Below are 25485 nucleotides of genomic sequence, written 5' to 3'. Positions count from 1 at the left end.
TATCAGTAGGTGCCGTTAGCATCGGCGCCTTGTTTGAAGAAATCAAGAAGAATAACAATGAATCGCTTAAGAAATAGCATTTATTTGACATCGATAATAAATTTATTGTAAAAATAAACTGGTAGAAGTGCATCATCCCTGGGTTTTCCCGCATATCTTTAAAACTTGGCAATGTTGGTTTAATGAGAAGGAGAAGAATTCAAATAACGATTTTATTGTGACTTGGAAAAAATCTGAATCCAATTGACACCAAATGGTAAACGCTGGTAAAAACCTGAGAAATCTATCACAGCATTTCCAATCTGGGACTTTAATCTTTTTTTTTTATCTACATTTGATCCTCTAAATACTCCCCACTAAGCATCAAATGGCTCATCTTCTGCAAAATAGTGGCGTGTAAAATTTTTAAAAACCCAATTGTATTTGGCCAATAAACTTAAACGTATTAAATACCCCTAAAAAGGTTATCACAGCTAGAGAACAAGCATTTTTAAGGATCATCTTACATTAATCACCATTTACGCTTCGTCTACACTGTTTTTTTCTAAACACCAAGAACAGAGTCAAAAGGGTATAAACTGGCGTGTGATAGAGGTTTATGAAGCTTATGAGGGCATGTTAAGTGCCAAAAGTCATAAATAACATAACATAAATGGCATGGCGCGAAAATGGAAGTGACTTGATGTGTTTCGATTTTTTAACGCCTTGGTACTTGACTAGTATCCCAGATTTTATCCCAAATAGTATCCCAATTTTATAGAATGCATTTATTAAATAGAGACATCAAAGAAAAAGAAAAGGTATATTTAGCATTTTAATTGCATATTATATATTGTGAATAAGTAGTATGTTGTAATTTGAGATTAAGAACATTACGCGATTATGATATAAATTACATTTGATCCACGAGTCTGCATATACGAGTCTATGAAGTATATATACATACATACATATTACACTATTATAATCAAGCAATAATTGTATATTTATGTATTTATTTAATTTTTCTCCGAAACAGCTCCATATTTTTTGGGGAGAATTGGTGTCCCTCGAACAACCTAAGTTCGAGAAAATTCTCAATTTTGGAAAAACTATTTATGAATACATTTGAAGAGCATACATACGTCATATTTGCCTCAGTAGTGGTTGTATCGTTTTCAATGTCTATGATGCAGGCAAAGTTACACAAGAAACAAATGATTGACAAGAAAATCATTTGATTGACGATATATTTATGAGTACGTTTCTTCAGAATAAACTATATCATTCCTCCTCCCCCCCTCAACTGTGAAATTATAGTTTTTATATCTATGACGCATACGACATTACAAAAGGAACATAGCTAAGTATAAAATACCAAGTGTAATTAGTCTATTTATAAAAGTCGTTTCAAGTAGCTTCATAATTCTTAGAATAAGTAAAACAATTAAAGAGAGTAATTATAATCCCTAGAGGATAAATGAAGAACCTAGACCGTTAAACCTGACAAGACCAATCCGAGAGGCTAAGGTAAAGGGTATTGCAAAAAAAAGATCTAAAGTAGCAACAATCGAAAATGAAGATACAGTAAGAATACATGAGCCAGCAAAAATGATAACAATTTAAAAACAAAAGTAAAGAACATAGACATATTTAGTTCAAAGATTATCAGCAGGAAGAATTAAAACAAGTCAAAACAAACATGAAGATCAGAGAAATATGTGGTTACAATATATGCGAACAAAAAGGAGTAGAACGAATTAGGAATGAAAGCGAAGAACGAATAAATATGCGGCAAACAGATATGCCACAGCGAGAACAAAGAAATGTGTGGTTAGAAGATAAATGGAAGCGAGAACTACAAGCGACAACGAGAAAGCGAGTATGACTGGCCACAAAAACGATCTAAATAGGTAAAAGACTTTAAGAAAGAATTTGTACTATTCCCAGGGTGGTTGTAACGAACCTACGGTGAGGTCATCACATCAAGACGAGGCTCACGCCTGCGGTTAGAAGACAAGCGACAATGAGCCTGCCGCATGTCGAGTGCTTATAAATAGACCGTTGGAGATAGAACGAAGGAGCTAGTAACATTTTTTTGAGTGTTAGATCATTAAACAATTATCTCATATCGAGAACTTCACAAGATGTTTTTATTTTTAGTTTGGACAATGGAGATACCGAGTTGTTCGAGCTGGCCGAGTTTCCGCTCGAACAGACGATGGTGCTTACATAGATCGATTGGTCTTCGAACACGTTTCAGAAGATGACAGTGGGACTTATGTATGTGTGGCAACCAATAGCGTGGGATATAGCTTTCGAGAAGCAAGTGTTCGAGTCCTTCCACCGCCGAGCAATAACGCTGGTAATTTTTTATTTATTTTTTTGTTTCTGATTTGAACAATTTTGTTAGTATGATCAATGAAAAAAGAGAGGATACTTTTCTGTAATTCCCTGGTAAAAGTGCGTTTCAATTCTATTGGTTTAGATCAGTGGCGTAATTAGTAGTCTAGTCGCTTTATTCCTCGAGAGTACTGAAAAAAACTTTTTAAAACTAAAAGTGAGGAGAAACATTAAATTTAAAACGAACAGAAGCTAATCCAAATTTGAATGGGCTTGCACCCTCCTCAATCCTTGGCTTATTAAGCTAAAGGTTTTAGTAAAATAGCTTCTTATTCAAATTCTACGGCCCTTGCCTTTCAGCAGTTCAAACGATTCCCCCCCGGATCCAACCTTGGAAGGGAACAATATTAAACCTAAAAAACAGTTATTACTCCGTATTTGAGGGAGGGTGTCCCTTCCTCATCCCTCATTCTTCGTGCTAAAGTCGTAATATTCTTTACAAAAACTTTTCATTCATGTTCAACGGCCCTTGTAAATGAGCAGTTTTTCTTAAAGAATTGGGACAAAATGTCAAAGTTTAGCGTAATAAGTGAGGGTTTAAAGAGGGGACAGTCCCCCTCAAATGTAGAATAATTTCTCTTCGTTGTAAGTTTTAATGTTCTGCTTACTTTCAGTTGAAAAAAAACTTTTTATTTATTCAATATCTGACTGTTTTTCAATTTGTACCCAGGCCTAACAAAGATGTGATGCGAATTATCGGTCCCAAAAAAACCATTCTCTTGCTGTTAAATTGTATATATCAATAACTGTAGATTTATTGGTAGCGTCCCGCTTTACCACCTCTCCCCCATACCACTTTCTATATTTATTTGAAGGGTCATGGAGAGTTAGACAATTTAGGTTTTGAAATGCGCTCTTTTATGCATCTGCCCCCCTGCCTACACAGTGATCCACCGCCCACTCTTTATGACACCTGATGCTCAAATTGGTAATAAAAAGGAAAACGAATAAGAAAAAGAAACAAGAGAATACTGGAAAATTCTGCCCACAAATGGAAGAAATCTTAAATCAAGAACGTACACGATATAAAATTCCTCGTCGTCTGGCCCTGATACTAAAGTAGTTATCAACTGAGCATCCTTCTGTAGTTCTATTGAACTATCTTCAGCCTTCATTAGACTCCCTTTTGATTCGTGCTACTTTACTCCTGGATTTTCGTAAAGCCTTTATTTCTTTAACTCACAGTATTCTTCTTTCTAAACCTTCTCATTTTGGCGTAAGAGGTAGTGCATTTCTTCGGTTAAAGTCACACGTGTCTGGTAGAATAGTTCCTGCTGATCTGCTTTTCCGTTCACCATCAAATGCTGACTATGGAGTCCCTGTAGGGTCAATTTCAAGCCCAGTATTTTTCTTAATATATGTAAATGATTTAATTTTCGTAGTTAGAAATGAAAATCCTTAATATTATTTTCGTTTATGTCATCCAAAATTCTCCCATGCCCATAACCATATTTTGCATTCCTCAGATTTTCTTTGTTACTTGTTGTTGAAATTTTGAAAATTTTGGGATGTCGGGGATAAGATTAGCCCCCCTTCCTGCACACTTCCTTTTATTGCATGCGTGACTTTAATTTTGTCACTTTTGGTTCGGATAGAATTTACTCCATTATATATTTGACTTTATTGTTTTACTTTTATTTTATTTTAAGATTTTATCTGCATTTCCACGCTAGCTTTAAGTGCAGCGACCCAACTTTTGATTTGTTTACTTTTTGTTTTACCATTTTAAATTCTGATTTATTTTAATTTTACATTTATTTTTCATTTTCAGTTTTTATAGCCACTTCTTTTTTTTATAAGCCTTTCCTTTATTTCAACTCTTCTTCTATTTCAACATTGGCATTCCACACTAGGTCTTATTTGTAAGCTCATTAAGAGTTTTAGTTTTGAGCGACCCCATACCAGATTGTTTCCGTTTGTCAAATCATCTCGTCGTTAAATCGGTGGTGGGTAAAGGAGCAAAATGGATGTGAAAACTATTTTGAAACAATCTGTTTGGTCTTTAGTCAGCTTCCAGATGGAAGTTCTCACTATTAGAAATAGTATATAAATAACAGTTGTTGATTTATTTCTGGAAAACTCCATATGATCTTGTGGGAAGTAATTTTGTGTATTTGCTGTAAGTTTATCTGAAGCTAAAATATCTGCTCTACTGACTACCCATCTAACGCAATATCTGCTCTCCTGACTGAATTTAAGCACTAAAGAATGTTAAGAAAACAAATGTGATAGTAACTCTTAGTGACATGATTTGTGCTATAATGTGATCAACTGTAAGTTTCTCTGAAGTAAAAATACCCACTCTTTGTCGCTATTTACTTTCCTTTGAAGAAACTTATCGTTTCATTTAATCAAGACAAGAGAGCTTAAATAAGTATTTTGCTTCTGAGTTAAGTCAAATTTTCTCAGGGTCGTAACTTTTGATGGTAAGACTAAACTTGATGAAACTTATATATTTAAAATCAGCATTAAAATGCAATTCTTTTGATGTAGCTATTGATATGAAAATTCCATTTTTTACAGTTTTGGTTAATATTGAGCCGGGTCGCTCCTTGCTACAGTTCGTTACCACGAACTGTTTGATATACTTTCCTTTGAAGAAACTTATTGTTTCATTTAATCAAGACAAGAAAGCTTAAATAAGTATTTTGCTTCTGAGTTAAGATTAGCTCGTCAATTGTGGGACCGCTACTCGGTTTACATCACTCGGTTCGACATGCCAACTCGGTTAGAAGTTAGTTTTAGGTTTTGCAGCTGGCTTTGTAAGAGCGGATCTATCAAATGGTAGTTGTTATATCATCGGAATTTTTATTCGCCTTATATTTTATGTGATTTTTTTTTGTTTTGGCGAAGAGCTTTCGAAATTTGAAAGAAACAAAATTATTTCTGTATTGGTGTTTTGGCATATGGCCATGTTAATCTTGCTTTTTATTCGTTCGGCAGTCAGTAGAAACTCCGACGATTTTATCACGGAGTGATGTATAAATGTACTTCCCAATCTTGTCTTTATCGATGAATAATGAATTGCAAGATCAAATTATAGATTTAAGTTTTGACAAGAACCATAATCTTTTCATAGCTAATAAAGTTGGATACTATATTATACCAAAGGACTCCCGTGGAGACAAATATGCAGCTTTTTTAGTCGATGATATCACACTCTTTTCTCTCTTTCTTACCAATGACATTACACCTTTTGCATTGATCCGAAACGCTGAAATTGCAATGTTAGTGGTGGATTCCATACATGTCGATTTACGGGGGGGGGGTTAAATAGGAGCTCTAATGCCGGGTAATCACCAATTTATAGCAAACCCAGCCCTCTTATAAACATTTCTTTAGAATAAGACTTGATTTAAGCTTTGATACAAGACAGTATATCTCCCCACCCTCTGGAGAAACTCCCTAGCTAACCTAGATCACCTTCGAATTATGCTGAGATCCAGATTTTTTTTTCTTTTTAGTGGCTCAATTAAGTATTGCCTTAATTTTAAATTAAAGGAATATCATCCTGAAATTCAGTAACGTTTACTACATATACTTCTTTTTGCTTGGTAAAATAATACTCTAGCCCGGCTTCCACAGCTAGCTTTTAGGGCATAAACAGCTAAAACTGCTGTCCCTCTCTCTGAGACGATTAGAGATAGTATGTAGTACTATCCAATTTGGCTGACAGTCCTTTAAAAATGTAATTGTATTCGTTGTTTCTGGTATCGACTATTGGGGGGGGGGGCTTGAAAACCAATCCTTCCTCCAAAACGTTAGAGTTCTTATAATTCATCCCACTGTGCTCTGAATTCACTACATGGTTTGCTCATTTGTGTCTTTTTTAATTGCCGTTCCCGCTCCTAAAATTGAACCTGATGTAAGCTCTATTTGTAAGTTTTTCTCCAAGTTTTTGTCTAGTTATGCAGCCTTCCGAGTTTTTTTTTTTTCTAGAAAGTTCAGTTTTCAACACAGAATAATCGAGAAAATTCCGAGTTTTTTTTTTACTATTGATCAATATCATATAGTAGGTAGGTAGGTAAGTAACTCAATTTAAAACAATACTATAAACTTCCATTCATCAGCTAGAAAAAATAAGCCACAATGGCCTGTAAGCATAGCTGACATCTAATACGGTCCATTTCTTTAAAATACTTCTTTTGTCATCAAAAAATAAACGAATAAGATACATAAACTACACAAAAAGAAAGCAAAACACACAAAAAAAAACAGAAAACAAAATAAAAATCTGATGGCCATTTTAACTAAATGGGGAGGAGGGGGAGATACTCTTCTCTCGGCCTAAAACATTCAACATATCTAAATACTCGCTCATTTGTGTCTTTTTTAATTGCCCTTCCCGCTCCTAAATTGAACCTGATGTAAGACTCTTTGCAAATTTCTCTCCAAGCATTTAGTAGTGTACTACAGCCTTCTGAAATTCTGTTTTTGGAACAATCAGTTTTTTTCTAAAAAATAATCGGGGAAATTCTGAGTTTGTTTTTACTACTTATCAATATCATACACTAGCCTACTTCACTAACAGATAATGAGGATTTGCGCTTTGAATTTTTGATTTTTACTATATATTGGTAAAGGGTAGTCGGGTAAGGACCCTGGGTGTACACCTACTTGATTGCCATGTTTATGTTGGTTTAAAATATATAAGTCTCATCAAGTTTCATCAAGTTTACCCATCAAAAGTTACGAGCCACTGAGAAAATTTTCCTTATTTTCGAAAAAGCGGCCAAACACCCCCTAAAAGTCGTAGAATATTAATTAAAACCACACCATCAGATTCAGCGTATCAAAAAACCCTGCTGTAGGTGTTTCAAGGTCCTATCTGCAAAAATATGGAATCTTGTATTTTTTGCCAGAAGAAAGATCAGGGATGCGTGTTTATTTTTTTTCAGGGGTGATTGTATTGACTCAGTGGTCCTATAATATCGTGAGAGGACTTAAAGTTTTAGTGCCTTTTTTAAGTGACCAAAAAACTGGAGGGTGACTAAGCCCCCTCCCATGCTCATTTTTCCCAAAGTCGCCCGATCATAATTTTGAAATGGTCATTTTGTTCAGTAGAGTTAAAAAATTTAATAACTGTGTCCTTGACGATGAATTAATTCCCCCCCATCCCCGGGCAGAGGGCTGCAAGTCATGAGCTTTGCTGGTTGTCTACATAAAGTGTTGGTTACTAGAAAGTATACAAACGTTTTCAGGGGATTTTTTTCTGGCGGAGGGGGGATCGGAGGTGGATGTTACGTGGAGGAATCTTTTCATAGAGAAATTTCTCATGAAGAGGAAAATTTTCCATGAAGGTGGCCGCAGGATTTCCCAGCATTATTTAAAAAATGATCAAAAATTAAATAAAAAACAAGCTTTTCAACTAATAGTAAGGAGCAACATTAAAACTTAAAACGAACTGAAATTATTACGTATATGAGGGGATTCGCCCGTCGTAAATACCTAGCTTTTTACTCTAAAGTTTTTTTGATTACTTTCAAAAGAGTTTTTTGTTCTAATCAAACGACCTTTGTGATTCATGCGTCATTCATAAGGAATTGGAACAAAATTCGAACTTTAGCGTAAAGAGCGAGGTATTGACGAGGGGGAGAACCTCCTTTTATATGTAATAATCTCTCTTCATTGTAAGTTCTAATGTTGCTCCTACTTTCAGTTGAAAAAAAACTTGTTTTTTTATTTAATTTTTGGTGATCAGAGGCAACACTATAACATTGCATACACTAAAGGCTATACGGCTCTAATGTTTTATTATTGTTTTCCTCAATGGTACTTCATATGGAAGGGGCCGTTGTGTAAACTTTAAAGGAGGCTCACTTGATCTGAAATCGGGAGTTCTAGTACCCTTTTTAAGAGTCGAAAGTGATCGGACTGCAATTAGCCCCTACGCCCTTTTTTCCCTAAATACATCTGATAATAATTTTGAGACGGCCATTTTGTTAAAAACAGTTCAAAGATCATATAACGCAACTCTGGAGTCGACATTGCCTCCCAGGGTCCGGATGCAGGCGTTGTGAATTATGCCCTAGGGGAATATATGGTTCTTATAGAAAAGGATGCTCGTATAAACTTCAAAGGGGGTTCATTTGATTTGGATTTGAAAGTTCTAGTTAACTTTTTTAAGAGTCAAAAGAGAACGGAGGGCAACTAGCCCCTCCCATAGCCTTTTTTTCTAGACCCATTCGATAAAATTTTTGAGATAGCCGCTTTGTTACAAATAGTTCAAACATCAGATAATAAAAACTCCGGGTTGACACAACCTCCAAGAACCCGGGAGCAGGCGTTATAAGTTATGTCCTGGGGGCATATATGGTTCTCATAGAAGCGATACTCGTATAAAATTCAAAGAGCACTCATTTGATGGAAATTGGAAGTTCAGGTTCACTTTTAAAGAGTCAAAAGAGATTGAAGGGTAACTAGCCCCCTCCACCCTTTTCCCCCAAACCCATCCGATAAAAATTTTTACATAGCCATGTTGTTAAAAATAGTTCAAATATCAGATAATAAAAACTCCAGGGTTGAAACAAACCCCCAGGGCCCGGGGGCAAGCGTTTTAAGTTATTCTCTGAGGCATACAAGGTTCTTATGTAAAGAGAGGTCGTATATACTTCACAGGTAGCTCATCCGGAAATTGAAAGTTCTATTTACCTTTTTATGGGCCAAAAGGGATCGGAGGGCATCTACACAACGTCCCCTCCCCCCACACACCCTCTTTTCCCCAAATGGAAAAGAGGGATTATACAAAAAAGTCTCCAGGGATAACACAACCAAACCAGAACCAGGGGGCAAGTGTTATAAGGTTCTTATGGAAGGGATGGTAGTATAAGCTTCGGAGGGGGCTCTTTCGATTGTAAATCAGAATTTCTAGTGTCCTTTTTAGGAGTTAAAAAGATGAGAGGACAACCAGCCCCCCCCAAGGCCCTTTTTCTCCAAATATGTCTGATCAAAATTTTGTGATAGCCATTTTGTTCAAAATAGCTGAAAGATCAAGTATAGAAAACTCAGAAATCAACATAACCCCCCAGAGCCTTGGGGGAAGTGTCGCAAGATATATCCTGGGGTGGGTAAGGTTTTATGTAAGGGATGGTCGCATAAACATCAGAGGTGGATCATTTGATTGGAAATTGAAATTTCAATTTACCTATTTTAGAGTCGTCAAAAGTGATTGGAGGGCATATACCCCAAATTTATCCAATCAAAACTTTGAGATAGCTATTTTGTTTGAAATAGTCCAACGATCAGATGACAAAACTCCGGGGTCAATATACACCCCTACCCACCCCAAAAAACGGGGGAAGGGTTTCAACTCATACCCCGGGGGCATATAAGGTTTTTACGGAAAATGTGGTCGTACAAACTTCGTTGGGGACTCAAATGACTAGAAATCGTAAGTCCTAGTTCCCTTTTTAAGAGTCAAGGTGTCCGATGGCAACTAGTCTCCCCCCACCCAACCCAAGGCCATAAGGCTCCATTTTTCCCCCAGAGACACTTTAAATGAAGGGATGGTCGTATAAGCTTTGGAGGGGCTCGTTCAATTGGAAATCGGAAGTTTATAGTGCCCTTTTTAGGAATCAAAGGTGATCGGAGGGCAAATAGTACCCACGCCCTTTTTCCCAAAATGTATCCTATAAAAATTTTAATCTTAGTTCAAGGATTAGGTAGCAAAACTCAGGGGTGGACACCCTCCCAGGCCCAGAGGCAGGAGTTATAAGTTATGCCCTGGAGACATATTTGGTTTTTGAGGAAGGGCTACTCGAATAAACTTAAGATTGGGTTCATTTCATTGATAATTGAAAGTTCTACTTCACTTTTTAAGAGTCAAAAGAGATCGGAGGTCAACAACCCCCGCCCCGCGCTTTTTTTCCCAAACCCATGCAATAAAAAATTTTGAGATAGTCATGTTGCTGGTGGCCACACAGGTTGACACAACACCCCAGAGCCAAGTGGCAAGTGTATTAAGTTAAGCCCTGGGGGCATGTAAGGTTTTATGTAAGGGGTGGTCGTATAAAGTCCAGAGGTAGCTTATTTGATTGGCAATTGAGATACCTTTTTAAAAATTCAAAAGTGATCAGAGGGCAACTACCCCCCTTACACCCTCCTTTCCTTAAATGCACTCGATGGATTTGAGATAGCCATTTTCTTTAAAATAGTTCGACCATCAAATGACAAAAACTTGGGGGTCAACATACCCCCCCCCCCAGAGCACGGGGGAATTAAGGGTTGTAACTTGTGCTCTGGTGGTATATAAGTTTTTATGGAAGAGATGGCCGCACAAAAACTTTGGACGGGAATCAAATGATTAGAATTTCAAAGTTCTTGTTCCCTTTTTAAGAGTCAAAAGTGACATGATGGCAACTAGCCCCCCCCCCCACCAACTCTCTTGTCTCCAAATGTGTCCGATCGAGTTATTTATATAGCCGTTTGGTTCAAAACTGACCACAAATCATGTAACAAAAACTCAAAGACCCTATAACTATGCCTTTTCAAAAATAGTAAATAACTTTAGCGTAAAGAGCGACTTGTTGAAGAGGAGGCAACCCCCATCATATACGCAATAATTTCTGTTCGTTTTAATTTTTAATATTACTCCTTATTTCCTGTTGAAAAACTTTTTTTTTTTATTTAATTCTAACAGGTAACGGTAGCTTTTGTCCATAAGATCTGAACAGCTAATATGGCCATATATATTCGAGCTGGGATGTCTGATTGAAAGTAAAAAATTTTAAAGTCTTCTTAGCCAATTGTTGGGAAAAAGGATTTTGATTTAAGATACCTTACCAATAATGCATTTTACCAATGCGTCACACAACTTCGGCGGAAGGAAAAAGAAATTCTAAAAATCAAGATCGAAACAGAAACTAGCCAAATGTTTATCCATATTTCACCAAGCGACGTCTCGATCTCCATGAAGATTTGGGTTGAGATTTATAATTGAAAGTAAAATTTTCTTTTTTTTAAAATTGCTGGAAAAAACACTGATGTTTAAGATAAGTTACCAATTATTCAATTTTTACAAAATCATAAGCCAATATGACTCCAACTTTGGCTGGAAGAAAATATCCTATTTTATAAATCTAGTTTGAAACAGAAGCTAGCCAAATAATCATCCATATTTTTTTCTATTCATTTAGCTACGTCTTAACGTTTTTTGAAGTATTTACAGCATTAAGTCTTTTTTCCGTCCCTTAGGAAAAAAGTATATATGTTACATAATCTTTATAATCTTTAAGTTATTACCTGCATTCAGTGATGATAGCCACGGTAGGGGCAACATAGTAAAAAAACAAGGACGTAATTTGCGATGGAACAGGGGGCAACTTCCCCTTCCAGACCCAAGGTTTTCCCTCCGCTGAAATAAAGTTTCTTAATTTTTTTTTATCAAAATTAATACAAGCCTGCATAATTCATGCATCCAAAGAAACGGGTCAGTTTTCTTAAGTATATCTTTGCCTCTATGGTACTATTAAATAAAAAAAAACAAGTTTTTTTAACTGAAAGTAAGGAGCGACATTAAAACTTAAAACGACCAGAAATTACTTCGTATATGAAAGAGGCTGCTTCCTCATCAACGCCTCGCTCTTTACGCTAAAGTTTGACTCTTTCTCTCAATTCTTCTTTTTAAAACAGTAAAAAACTTTAGCGTAAAGAGCGGGGCGTTGATGAGGAAGCAGCCTCTTTCATATACGAAGTAATTTCTGGTCGTTTTAAGTTTTAATGTCGCTCCTTACTTTCAGTTAAAAAAAACTTGTTTTTTTTTATTTAATTTCTGAACGTTTTTGAATCAATGCATGTTTTGGTTTTGGCTCTCCGCAGAGGAATAATTAAAACAAAATTTGCTTCTTTTTTTTTGGCTAAATCGCTTTCTCATAATTTTGATCGAATGATTTTGATAAAAAAAAGAGCAGGGGAGGAAGCCTAGTTGCCCTCCGATTTTTTGGCTAATTAAAAAGGCAACTAGAATTTTTAATTTTTTGCGAATATCTTTATTAGTAAAAGATTTACGTAACTTATAAATTAGCTTACGTAAAGAACTTTTGTATTCTCATATTTTTATTACATATATGAGGGGGTTCGCCCCCTTGTCAGATCCTCGCTCTTTACACTAAAGCTTAAATTTTGTCCCAATTCATTAAGAATGACCCCAGAATCACAAAAGCCGTAGAATGAATAGTTGAAATTACTAAAAATACTTTAGCGTAAAGAGCGAGGTATTAGGAGGAGGTGAGCCCCTCAAATGGGTAATAATTTCTGTTTGTTTTAAGTTTTAATGCTGCTCCTTACTTCCAGCTGAAAGAACTTTTTCATATTTATTTTTTCATTGTTTTTTTTTAAATAATACTAGTAAATCCTGCGCTCCCTTCATGGAGATTTTCTTCCCCCATGACAAATTATCGATGGAAAGTTCCCCCAGCATATCCCCCTCTTCTCAACCCCTCCCCCAACCAAAAAAATCCTCCTGAAAACGCCTGTACACTTCCCAATAACCATTACTATATGTAAGCACTGGTCAAAGTTTGTAACTTGTTGCCCCTCCCACGGGGACTGTGGGGGAGTAAGTCGTCCCCAAAGACATAGTTATAAGGTTTTTCGACTACGCTGAATAAAATGGCTATCTCAGAATTTTGATCCGTTGACTTTGGTAAAATAATTAGCGTGGGAGGGGGCCTAGGTGTCCTCCAATTTTTTTGGTCACTTAAAAAGGGCACTAGAACTTTTCATTTCCGTTAGAATAAGCCCTCTTGCAACATTCTAGGACAACTGGGTCGATACGATCACCCCTGGGGAAAAAAAACAAACACGCATCCGTCATCTGCCTTCTTGCAAAAAATACAAAATTCCACATTTTTGCAGATGGGAGCTTGAAACTTCTAGAGTAGGGCTCTCTGATACGCTGAATCTGATGGTGTGATTTTCGTCAAGATTCTATGACTTCTAGGGGGCGTTTTCCCCTATTTTCTAAAATAACGCAAATTTTCTCAGGCTCGTAACTTTTGATAGGTAAAACTAAACTTGATGAAACTTATATATTTAAAATCAGCATTAAAATGTGATTCTTTTGATGTAGGTATTGGTATCAAAATTCCATTTTTTAGAGTTTTGGTTACTATTGAGCCGGGTCGCTCCTTACTACAGTTCGTTACCACGAACTGTTTGATATGACTTGTTTTCATTTTCACAGTCATTTTCACTTGATTAGGGAAAATTGGAGTTTTTCCCCTGCCATAATTTTGACTCTTTTCTTTTTTTTGAGGGTTTTCATGAGCGTGTCTCTTTTCTCTTCTTTTACTCTTTCCATAGAGTTTTTCGAGAGTGTAGTGTGGAAACTAGACACGTAACTGTGCAAATTGAAAGACGCTTTTCTCTTCTTTTACTCTTTTCATAGAGTTTTTTGAGAGTGCAATGTAGAAACGAGACACGTAACTGAGTAAATTGAAAGACGCTTTTCTCTTCTTTTACTCTTTCCATAGTGTTTATCGACGGTGTAATGTGGAAACTAGACGCGTAACTGAGCAAATCAGAAAGACGCTTTTCTCTTCTTTTACTCTTTTCATGGACGTGTCTCTTTTCTCCTCTTATACTCTTTTAATAGAGTTTTTCGAGAGTGCAATGTGGAAACGAGACGTGTAACTGAGAAAATCGAAAGACACTTTTCTCTTCTTTTACTCTTTTCATGGACGTGTCTCTTTTCTCCTCTTATACTCTTTTATTTTCGAGAGTGCAATGTGGAAACGAGACACGTAACTGAGTAAATCGAAAGACGATTTTCTCTTCTTTTACTCTTTTCATGGACGTGTCTCTTTTCTCTTCTTATACTCTTGCAATAGAGTTTTTCGAGAGTGCAATGTGGAAACGAGACGCGTAACTGAGAAAATCGAAAGACACTTTTCTCTTCTTTTACTCTTTTCATGGACGTCTCTTTTCTCCTCTTATACTCTTTCAATAGAGTTTTTCGATAGTGCAATGTGGAAACGAGACGCGTAACTGAGTAAATCGAAAGACGCTTTTCTCTTCCTTTACTCTTTTCATGGACGTGTCTCTTTTCTCCTCCTATACTCTTTCAATAGAGTTTTTCGAGAGTGCAATGTGGAAACGAGACAAGTAACTGAGTAAATCGAAAGACGCTTTTCTCTTCTTTTACTCTTTTCATGGACGTGTCTCTTTTCTCTTCTTATACTCTTGCAATAGAGTTTTTCGAGAGTGCAATGTGGAAACGAGATGCGTAACTGAGACAATCGAAAGACACTTTTCTCTTCTTTTACTCTTTTCATGGACGTGTCTCTTTTCTCCTCTTATACTCTTTCAATAGAGTTTTTCGAGAGTGCAATGTGGAAACGAGACGCGTAACTGAGTAAATCGAAAGACGCTTTTCTCTTCTTTTACTCTTTTCATGGACGTGTCTCTTTTCTCCTCTTATACTCTTTCAATAGAGTTTTTCGAGAGTGCAATGTGGAAACGAGACGCGTAACTGAGAAAATCGAAAGACACTTTTCTCTTCTTTTACTCTTTTCATGGACGTGTCTCTTTTCTCCTCTTATACTCTTTCAATAGAGTTTTTCGAGAGTGCAATGTGGAAACGAGACGCGTAACTGAGTAAATCGAAAGACGCTTTTCTCTTCTTTTACTCTTTTCATGGACGTGTCTCTTTTCTCCTCTTATACTCTTTTAATAGAGTTTTTCGAGAGTGCAATGTGGAAATGAGAGTTTGTGTTGTATTTTGCCACTGGATGATAAAAACCTCGTTTTTCTCCTTGTTTGATTTTATTTTCTATTAATTAGTTTCTTCTTCTTTGTTTCATGTGTCGCGTATAGCCAGTGTGGTCAGAAAATGTATTTACATGATTTTGACAAAATTACACCAACCACGGCCAATAGTGGCCAAAATTTTAAATTCAGATTTGGAAAAAATGTCGAGTGGCAAATGTTTTTTATAACAAGCAGCTCTTTTAAGATCTAAATAATTTCTTTTTAATTGACAGAAAATCTGTAATAAATCTATCGAATTTATAATAGGGGCTATGGAGTACCATTTTCATACATTTATATTCTTACTATTACATACTTACTTTTTTTTTTATATAACAAGAAGCTTTCTTAACGATCTCTTAATAATATTTTTTTTCTAGTTGACAGCCCCTCTGTAACAAATCTTTCCATTTCACACTATGGGCTAAGGAGTACCATCTTCATGCATTTATATACTGGTACAATACCCACTTACTTCATTTTTTGCTTTTTTTTTATAACAAGAAGATTTCTTTGCGATTTCTAAATAATTTTTTCAGCTAATTGACAATCCCTCTGTAACAAATCTTTCTAATTTATAATATGGGCTATAGAGTACCATCTTCATACATATATATTCTGGTACAGGGCTCACCTTCTTCATTTTTTTTTTACTTTTTTTTTATAACAAGAACCTTCATTTACGATCTTTAAATATTTTTTTTTTTCTAACGGACAGTCCCTCTGTAACAAATCTTTCTAATTTATAATATGGGCTATAGAGTACCATCTTCATACATATATATTCTGGTACAGGGCTCACCTACTTCATTTTTTTTTACTTTTTTTTTTATAACAAGAACCTTCATTTACGATCTTTAAATATTTTTTTTTTATCTAACGGACAGTCCCTCTGTAACAAATCTTTCTAATTTGTAATATGTGCTATGGAGTACCATCTTCTTATATTTTTATTCTACTGCTTACTTACTTCATTCCTTTTTTTCACTTTGGTAGATTATTGTTGGAGGTCCCCTTTACACTACGAAAGATAAAATATACAATAAGATAAAATATACCATAACATACAGGCATACGAGTTATCTGTGAGGACAACCTATTTATTTCCCATGAATCTAGACTACTTTATATCTCTAGGTTAACCTTTAACCAAGTGTGCTATGTATAATATTAACAATGATCATTTATTTCTGACCCACTCTACAACAATACACGTGGAGTAACATAACACAAATATCACGCAACATCACGAAAATAATCACACTTATTAGTAGAGTTACATGATATGTAATTATTATAAGCTATTTTCTTTTAGGTCCACTCGTTCCAGGACAGACTTCAGGTCTTGATTCAACATCAATAATTGTCCTGCCTATAGCAAGCATAGCACTAATAGGAATAGTTGCTTTTTGTGTATATTGCATCATCAGAAGCAGATTCCAAACAAAAACACCAATAGGTCAATATCAACTGCCTAACGAACAGACGACCCCGTGCCTACCCACACCTTCGTCCAATCTAGCAGAGGGACATTATGCAGTACCGATTGATAGTTGTATTCATCATCAACGTGAGAAAAGGGTAGTTTATCCTCAAGTGACTTACAGAGACTCAAGATACCCAGCAAGTGATCAAAATGGGTACCTTGAACCCGTTCAAGTTCCTTACACTGGATCTTATCCTTTACTCAGAGACAATTATGGGGGTAGGAACACACCAACTTACATACTACCTGGTGGAAATAGTTATAAGTCGTTCGGTCACTTAAGTCAGGATACTTCTAGTTCTACAGGGTATATTAAGTGTCAGCATCGTCGATGCCCTGATATTGTTTGAAACGTTGATGACTTACTCATTTTAGAAGTCTCTGGGCTTTGTCAGTGATATATTCTGCCAAGAGACAGCAGAGGTATTAAAGATTCTATTTTTAAAGCGTTAGTAATATCAGTGTCTTGATGTCCTCTAAATGATTGATGACTTTCCCCTTTTAAACAATATGAGATGCATCACTCTCTCAAGGGTAGATAAGGGCGTAGAATAGCAGAATTCCCAAGAAATTAACTTCCAAAACTGTCAGCATTATCAGTGTCCTGACGTTCTTTAAAGTATTGAGGACTTTGCTAACTTAGACACTAAAAGCCCCAACACTCTAATATTGTTGTATCAGGTCATAGAACAGCAAAATCCCTAAAAGACTCAGCTTTTAAAGTGGCAGCATCATTGGTAGCCTTCCTAATAATTTGGCCTTTGAAACTGTCAGCATTATCAGTGTCCTGACGTCCTTTAAAGTATTGATGACTTTGCTTGTGGTGCATCAGGCTATGGAATAGTAGAATCCCTAAAAGCGTTGATGGCTTCCCTATTTCGAAAGTGATAAAACTTTTGAGTGTCTCAGAGGCTGTATTACTCGAGTGATTAAATGTCTTTATAGGTTTAATATTGAAAGTTTAACTACTGGCATCATTACTACTGATGATACTGGATGTGATAAGGGCCAGGAATACTGACATTCAGAGGTTCTTTAAGATTTTGATGATTTTCCTGTTTAAAATGTAACGACCTTATAGGATATTTAGCCTTTGATTGAGCCTTGCAGGAAATCGAATCCAAAACAGACATATTAAAAATTCTGCCAAACTTAACACAAGTAAAGACAGTGAATATTCAGCTGATTAAAATAATTTCTAAGACCGCAGGGGTTAATTAAGAAGGGTCTAAATAACCTTGTTTCCTTGTGTTTCCACGCTAACTAGCATTGTCTGATAAAACGCAGTTTTTTTTAACTTGAGTCTCCCTTCTGCAGAAATTGATTCCCAGTGCCTGTGACCTTGACTGTCTCAGCTTGTTGCTAGGTCAACCGATAAAGTAAGTAAGACTGCAGACTATTTTTTTGGATCTTTTGATTCTTACGTTAAGCATTATGTTTAAACATTTTATTTCATATATTTTTTCTATTTAATTTAGTTTAATTTATTTTTAATATTTTTTTTTAATTTTATTTCTGCATTTTTTTTCTATTTTTTTTAAATGTCATTTTATTGAAATATTTGTATTAAATATGTTAAATGATTTAAGAACTTCGGTTGATATCTAATTAATGCATTGTATTTTATTTAGTGAAACATTAGAAATTTTTAAGAAATTATAATATAATAGGTTTACTTTAAAGAATAAAAAAACACTCTAGTGTGAGGGTCAACAAGAAGATGGTAAGGGCTGGAAGCTGCAGAGAAGTTGAATCCGTAAAATTGTAACGAGTAAAAATGTAGAAAAATAGGGTGAAATGATCATCAGTAATTAAATTTGGCTTGCTACCCCTAGCTCCAAGCATTTTCGCAGGCCTCTGTCTCTAATGCTAGTGTAACATTTGACTCTGCCGTTACATTATTAAATCCAAGTTCCTGGAGCAATTAGGGAAAATGATTTTTTTAAGGGTATTATTTCTTGTTCCATGGTAATAAAAATGAAAATTAATGGTCAATAAATTAGAGGCCAGATGTCCTCTAGTCCAATTTTTCTAAATAATTTTTTTATAGATAAACTTTTTTTGAATAAACTTTTTAATATTAAAGAAGTCCATTTTTTTTTAATAAACCTATTCGAAGAGCTTTATTGTCACATCACTAAATGGATTTAAAGTTTATTAGTGACAAATTATTTTGCCATAGAAAGCAAAGTAGCTTCTATAACACTAAATAGACCAAGTCCAACCTAAAAAAAAAACACGTCTGGACATTCTCTATGGTTAGTTACATATGGAAACACCAATTAAGCCACATATCTTAATTAAATATGCTATTTGTGTGCTGAAATCAAAATCCAAAGTGATCTTACTTTGATTCTCTGCTCTGTTTGTCTTAAGTACTTAGTTGAACTGACCTCTGAACGGATCAGCATGTGTGCTAATTCAAATATGGTTTTTATCACTATTTTGTATTTTGCTAATGGTTATTATTTACTAATAAAAAATCTTTTAAAATCTTATGGTTATATACTAAAATATAATATTAAATATATTACAAGATATATATTGATAAAATACTAATGTAATAAAGAATTTATATTAAGTATTAAAGCTTATATTACTCCATTTTTCAGCTTCCTTTAACCTTTTTCATGTCCGTATTTTTCTATGGCTCTTATTACTTTGTCTTGATGCTATATCAATTGCTCTTGCTGATAAAATAAAAATAACAAGACAAACTAAAACAAAAATATAAACCATCTGATGGGTTTTTATATGTCCAGGTGTCACTAGTTCTTATCAATTTATGAAAAATGTTTCTAGGCTACCAAGGACAGTGAAAACAAAATAAGCGTGTTTTGTGTTCGTTAAGTGGCAGTTTGTGTTCTTTAAATGGCAGTACCAATGCTTTACACTAGGTTACCAGGGACATTGAAAACAAAATAAGCGTGTTTTGTGTTCGTTAAGTGGCAGTTTGTGTTCTTTAAATGGCAGTACCAATGCTTTACACTAGGTTACCAGGGACAGTGAAAACAAAATAAGCGTGTTTTGTGTTCGTTAAGTGGCAGTTTGTGTTCTTTAAATGGCAGTACCAATGCTTTACACTAGGTTACCAGGGACAGTGAAAATGAGATCAGCTTGTTTTGGGCTTGTTAAGTGAAAGTATACTCGACTATATATCTTTCAAAAAGTTTGGAAAAATTAGCAGTTTTGGTATCAGCAGGTGTCAAATTTAAAGTAAAGTAACGTTGGTAAACATTAGCAAAAATAAGCCGAAACACCTGGCAATAAATAACTTAAGAAGGTATAGCTTTTTTGAAGGTTTAATTTTATTTTTGCATCAACATATTACTAATGTTTGAATTTTTACTAACAAAAGACGTTGTCAAACTTATTTGATGAGTAATGCTTATTTAATTTAACGGTTGAACATGGCAACACTGACGAAAATATAACGCTGCCCTGAAAATGTCATAGCTTCGGATCAATCAAAAGATGAATCTTTAAAAATCGTGGCTTTCAGTTATTAATAGATATAATATTGGTCCAGAGGGGGGGGGGGACAAAAATTGTTTTCGTTTTGATGTCCTTGGTTCTTTTAAGCTTTACCAATAGATCTTACTAATCAGTTAAAAGAAGAAATTTTATGGTTTATATTAAAGAGTACTTCTTCATTGGCCATCTTTGTTGCAACAACTTCTTTTTTTTAATGCTCAAATTAGTAATACAGATTAGTATTTATTTTTGCTTGCTCAGCTTATAACTCAGAATGTTGTTGTGAAAATTATTGCTACGTATAAACTACAATTAGCCTATAGACAAATATTTATGATTACTATTTTACATAGTTTACATTAGTGTAAAGTATGTGTTGGCTAGTCAGAGTTTTACTTGTGAAATTGTATATTATTTATATTTTTATAATAAAAAATGTTACAATTTCTTAAGCATTGCTAACAACAATTTTTTAGTTTTTTATCCATGAAATGGATCTTCTAACGTATTTGAATATATATATATATATATATATATATATATATATATATATATATCATATCATCCATAGCCAAAGGGCCTTTCTTATACCAGCCAAGCTCTATCATGAAGATCAGTCTTAGCTGAAACAAAAGTATAATTTTAATATAATCTTCGAAAACATGGTAAACTTGTGGGGATAGTTTTTTTTATGTAGCTTCATCATTATCTTTACATTTATAAAGCAATTGAGAATAGTATTTTAGAGTGACTCAAAGGGGTTGCCGAACTGTGATGCTTGTGCCATATTTGGCACATTAGATATTACCTATATGAGGGGAATGGCCCCCTTCTCAATACCTCACTCTTCTAGCTAAAGTTTTTTAACATAAAAAAAGCTTCTTGTTGTAGTAATTAAATTGTCCTTGTGTTTCAGGAAACTTTCTTAAAAGAATTGGGACAAAAAGTCAAACTTTAGCGTAAAGAGGAAGGTATTGAGGAGGGAGAAACCCAAGGAAAGTTTCTCGTACGTAATATATCCCCCACCAGGAAAATTCCCCCAGACAATTCCATTTTCATCGAAAATTACCAAAGGAAAATTTCTTGTGGACGATTCCGGCTGAAAAATTTTCTTAGCACGCTTTGATTTGAAAAAGACTTCAATTTCTGATTGTTTTTTCAAATCATGCTGGAAACCTCCCTTTCGTAGAAAATCTTTCATGAAAATTCTCCCTGGAGAACTTATCCCGCAAAAAAATGTCCCATTGAGAATTTCTCCCGTAGAAAATCCTCTCCTACAAAAAGATCCTCTAGATAGTTCTAACGCAGGAAAAACTTTTCCTGGACAATTCCCCTTGAAATCTACACATGTACAATTGAGATGGTAATGAGAAAGTAAGGCCAATAAAAATAATTTCCTATAGGAATTCTGGCAAATTACCGCAGTGTAATTTTCTCTGGAAGGTCCACCTTCCGGGGCTTCCCTAATCACGGAAAATTCTCCCTATGGATAGTCTCCCCAGCAGAAAATTCACCCCCTCAGAAAATATCTGTATATTTCCCAAAAATAAATATTATACGCAGGCTATAATATGGCCGTCGGTGGTCATATTATCCCCAAAGGCATAGATACTGGACCTTTCAACTATGCATAACAAAATGGCTATCTCAAAATTTTGATCGGACGACTTTGGAAATTTGGGAGTGTTGGAACGGGGCTAGTTGCCCTCCAATCTATTTGGTCACTTAAAAAGGGCGCTACAAATTTTAATTTCCACTTGAATGATCCATTGGTTTGGTACGATCATCCCTGGAAAAACAAAAACAAAAGACAAATAAATAAACACGCATCCGTCATCTTTCTTCCGGCTAAAAATACAAAATTCCGCATTTTTTCAGAAGGGAGCTTTAAACCTCTACAGTAGGTTTCTCTGATACTTTGATTCTGATGGTGTGATTTAGTGAAGATTTATTGATTTTTAGGGGGGTTTCTCCCCCTGCCCATTTCGAAAACCAGGCAAATTTTTTCAGGCTCCTAGATTTTGATGGGCAACATTAAACCTAATGAATGTTAAATATTTAGAATCAACATGATAAGCCGATTTTTTTATTTGTCTATTGATATCGAAACTCCGTTTTTTAGAGTTTCGGTTACTATCGAGCCGAATTGCTCCTTACGTACAGTTCATTATCACGAACTGTTCAGCTACATAAATACAACATGGAAAGGAAATAGGCAGTTGAGATGTTGTTCAGTCGAAAAAGCAGGATTAGTTTCAACTACAATTATTTATTTGATCATAGTCTCTGGGAATTAAAAGTTTCAATTTCTAATTGAATGAGCCCTCTCCCTGTTTTCTTTGATCCCGCCTCAAAGAAGTAAATAATACATGAGAAGAGTGATCCTCTTTACTGTAGGTGAGGCAAGCGCCTTTAATTGAAAATTGCAACCATATGACTAGGAGGAGTTGACGTTGATTTTCTCGTCTCCCCTTTCCTAAACCGTAACCACCGGATCAACAAACAACCATGAAACCCAAAACAGCCAGAGATTAAATCACAGCAAAGAAACATAACAGAATGTTATCTAACAGCTATTAGAATATCAGATAACAGCTACTGTTATGAATGAATAGATAGGTCTTAAAACGAAAAGAAGTCTAAATGAATTTTCAAGTCAAACTTAAAGCAATCATACACTGCTACAAACAACAATAGAGCCACTGCCCCTGCCCCAGAACCCTCCAAAGGCCAAATCATCATTTGTACTTGAATGACAACAATAAGTTGAGCAATGTGTTTTTTTATTTGTCATGCTACTACTACTAACTTACTGCAGTAGCAGGCCACATGAGGCCAACAAAGTTAGGCATGCTCCTCCTTTATCCCAATCTATTAAAGCCCCCTTTTTATCCCCTTCCAAAATGTTCTCATTTCACTCAAGTCTGTTATTACGACATCCTCCCGCCCCGTCCGGGGACGACCTGCCTTTTGTTTGGCCCTAAACGGTTGGCAGACAAAAAACAGTTTTGGTAATCTGTAATCATCCTTCATCCTTAGAACGTGCCCTAGTCATCTCAACCTTTCTCTCATTATAGCCCTGGAAAGCTAAAATGAACCACACTTTTCGTACAATCTACTATTTAGGATACGGTCAGTCAGTCGGGTACCCAAAACACTCCATAGGCAATTTCTCCAGAAAACATCTAGTAAATCCTCCGCCATTTTCAGAGCGTCCACGCCTCAGAACCTTACTTAACGACTGTCATTACTGTATCTTTAAATATTGTATTCTTGGTTCGCAGACTTATCTTCCTGTCCTTCCAAACTTTCAACTGTGAAAAAAACACCATCGGCCTTTGTTATTCTACTTAAAACATATTTACTGCACCCACTGCCTTTACTTATAATACTATCCAGATAAATGAAGCTATACACTTAATCAATCTTTTTGTCTCCCATTTTAATCTAGCATGCTTAAATCATATGCGTAATCTCAATATAGGAAATAAAAACACAATGTCGAAGTAATGTCACAAGACTAATCAACGTTTATAAATAACTAGCTGTTGGGGTGGCGCTTCGCGCCACCCCAACACCTAGTTGGTGGGGGCGCTTCGCGCCCCCCCCCAAGCCCCCCCGCGCGCGTAAGTCGTTACGTGCCATAATAGTTACGCGCCATTGTAGTTGTGTCCCTATGTCCCACCTGTGAATATAGATAGATATATATATATATATATATATATATATATATATATATATATATATATATATATATATATATATATATATATATATATATATATATATATATATATATATATATATATATATATATATATATATATATATATATATATATATATATATATGGTTTTAACTACGTAAAACTTGCGAATATACAACATTCTTTGCTGTCCCATTGTCTTTGCATATAAATAGATTGTCAGGTTTACCGACTCTTGAACATGCAACATATAATGGTCCATGGGAAAAAAATCTGTATTCAGATCTATACCTCATGATTCTAATGATTGCCCTTGAGCTTTGTTGATGGTGATTGCTAATCGACCATTCCCTGTCCCGGTGTCCCGGTCGTCATTTATATCCCCCTGTTTCCCCCGGTGTCCCCGTTGTAGTTGTGTCCCTGTGTCCCGGTCGTCATTTATATTCCCTGTGTCCCGGTCGTCATTTGTATCCCGGTGTCCCGGTCTGTATATACATTCGTTTTTTAGTTTTGTTTTTCTCCTTTATTTTTTTCCCTTTTTTTTTCTTTTTTAGTTTATTTAGATTTTTAGATTTTTTAGTTTTTTTATTAGTTTTTAGTTTTTTTTTCTTTTTAGTTTTTTTGTAGTTTTTACCTTCTTTTTAGTTTTGTTAGTTTTTTTTTTTACTTATGTCCTGGTCGTCATTTATACTCCCTGTGTCCCGGTGCTTTGTTGATTGCTAATCGAACATTCCTTTTGTCCTGGTCGCTTTCTCTTTGAGTGTCGTCATTTATTTTTTTCTTTTTTAGTTCTTTTAGTTTTTACCTTTTTTAGTTTTTTTTATTTTTAGATGAAAATTTTTTTTAGTTTTTTCCTTTTTTTCTTTTTAGTTTTTTATTGGTTTTTACCTTTATTTTAGCTTATTTTTCAGTTTTTTTCTTTTTTTTAGTTTTTTTTTATTTTTTATTTTTTTTAGTTTTTACCTTTTTTTAGTTTTTTTAGTTTTTTTAGTTTTTTAGCTTTTTTACTTTTTTTATTAGTTTTTTGTTTTTTTTGTAGTTTTTGCCTTTTTTTTAGTTTTTTCAGTTTTTTTTTTAGTTTTTTATTGGTTTTTACCTTTATTTTAGCTTATTTTTCAGTTTTTTCCTTTTTTTAGTTTTTTTTAGTTTTTAGTTTTTTTAGTTTTTTACCTTTTTTTAGTTTTTTTAGTTTTTTTAGTTTTTTAGCTTTTTTATTTTTTTTATTAGTTTTTAATTTTTTTTGTAGTTTTTGCCTTTTTTTAGTTTTTTTAGTTTTTTAGCTTTTTTATTAGTTTTTAGTTTTTTTTGTAGTTTTTTAGTTTTTTTTAGTTTTTTAGCTTTTTTATTTTTTTTTCGAACATTCCTTTTGTCCTGGTCGCTTTCTCTTTGAGTGTCGTCATTTATTTTTTTCTTTTTTAGTTCTTTTAGTTTTTACCTTTTTTAGTTTTTTTTATTTTTAGATGAAAATTTTTTTTAGTTTTTTCCTTTTTTTCTTTTTAGTTTTTTATTGGTTTTTACCTTTATTTTAGCTTATTTTTCAGTTTTTTCCTTTTTTTTAGTTTTTTTTTTATTTTTTATTTTTTTTAGTTTTTTACCTTTTTTTAGTTTTTTTAGTTTTTTTAGTTTTTTAGCTTTTTTACTTTTTTTATTAGTTTTTAGTTTTTTTTTGTAGTTTTTGCCTTTTTTTAGT

At 34.6% G+C, this 25485-nt stretch overlaps 1 protein-coding gene across 2 annotated transcripts in view; it reads left to right on the top strand.

The window, feature by feature from the left end:
* Nucleotides 1-20536, top strand: part of LOC136024801 (fibroblast growth factor receptor-like 1) — a 151158-nt gene extending 130622 nt beyond the window's left edge. For both annotated transcript variants that reach the window (XM_065700270.1, XM_065700271.1), the window contains 2 exons: nt 2143-2344; nt 16445-20536. In XM_065700270.1, coding sequence (XP_065556342.1) covers nt 2143-2344; nt 16445-16965 — 723 coding nt within the window. In that variant the 3' untranslated portion in view covers nt 16966-20536. The remainder of the gene's footprint in view (nt 1-2142; nt 2345-16444) is intronic.
* Nucleotides 20537-25485: the final 4949 nt, after the last annotated feature.

This window comes from Artemia franciscana, chromosome 3, assembly GCF_032884065.1.
Source record: "Artemia franciscana chromosome 3, ASM3288406v1, whole genome shotgun sequence".
Classification (NCBI taxonomy): Eukaryota; Metazoa; Arthropoda; class Branchiopoda; order Anostraca; family Artemiidae; genus Artemia; species Artemia franciscana.
Note: the sequence above shows the minus strand (reverse complement) of the source record. Positions and strands in the feature narration are given on the sequence as shown.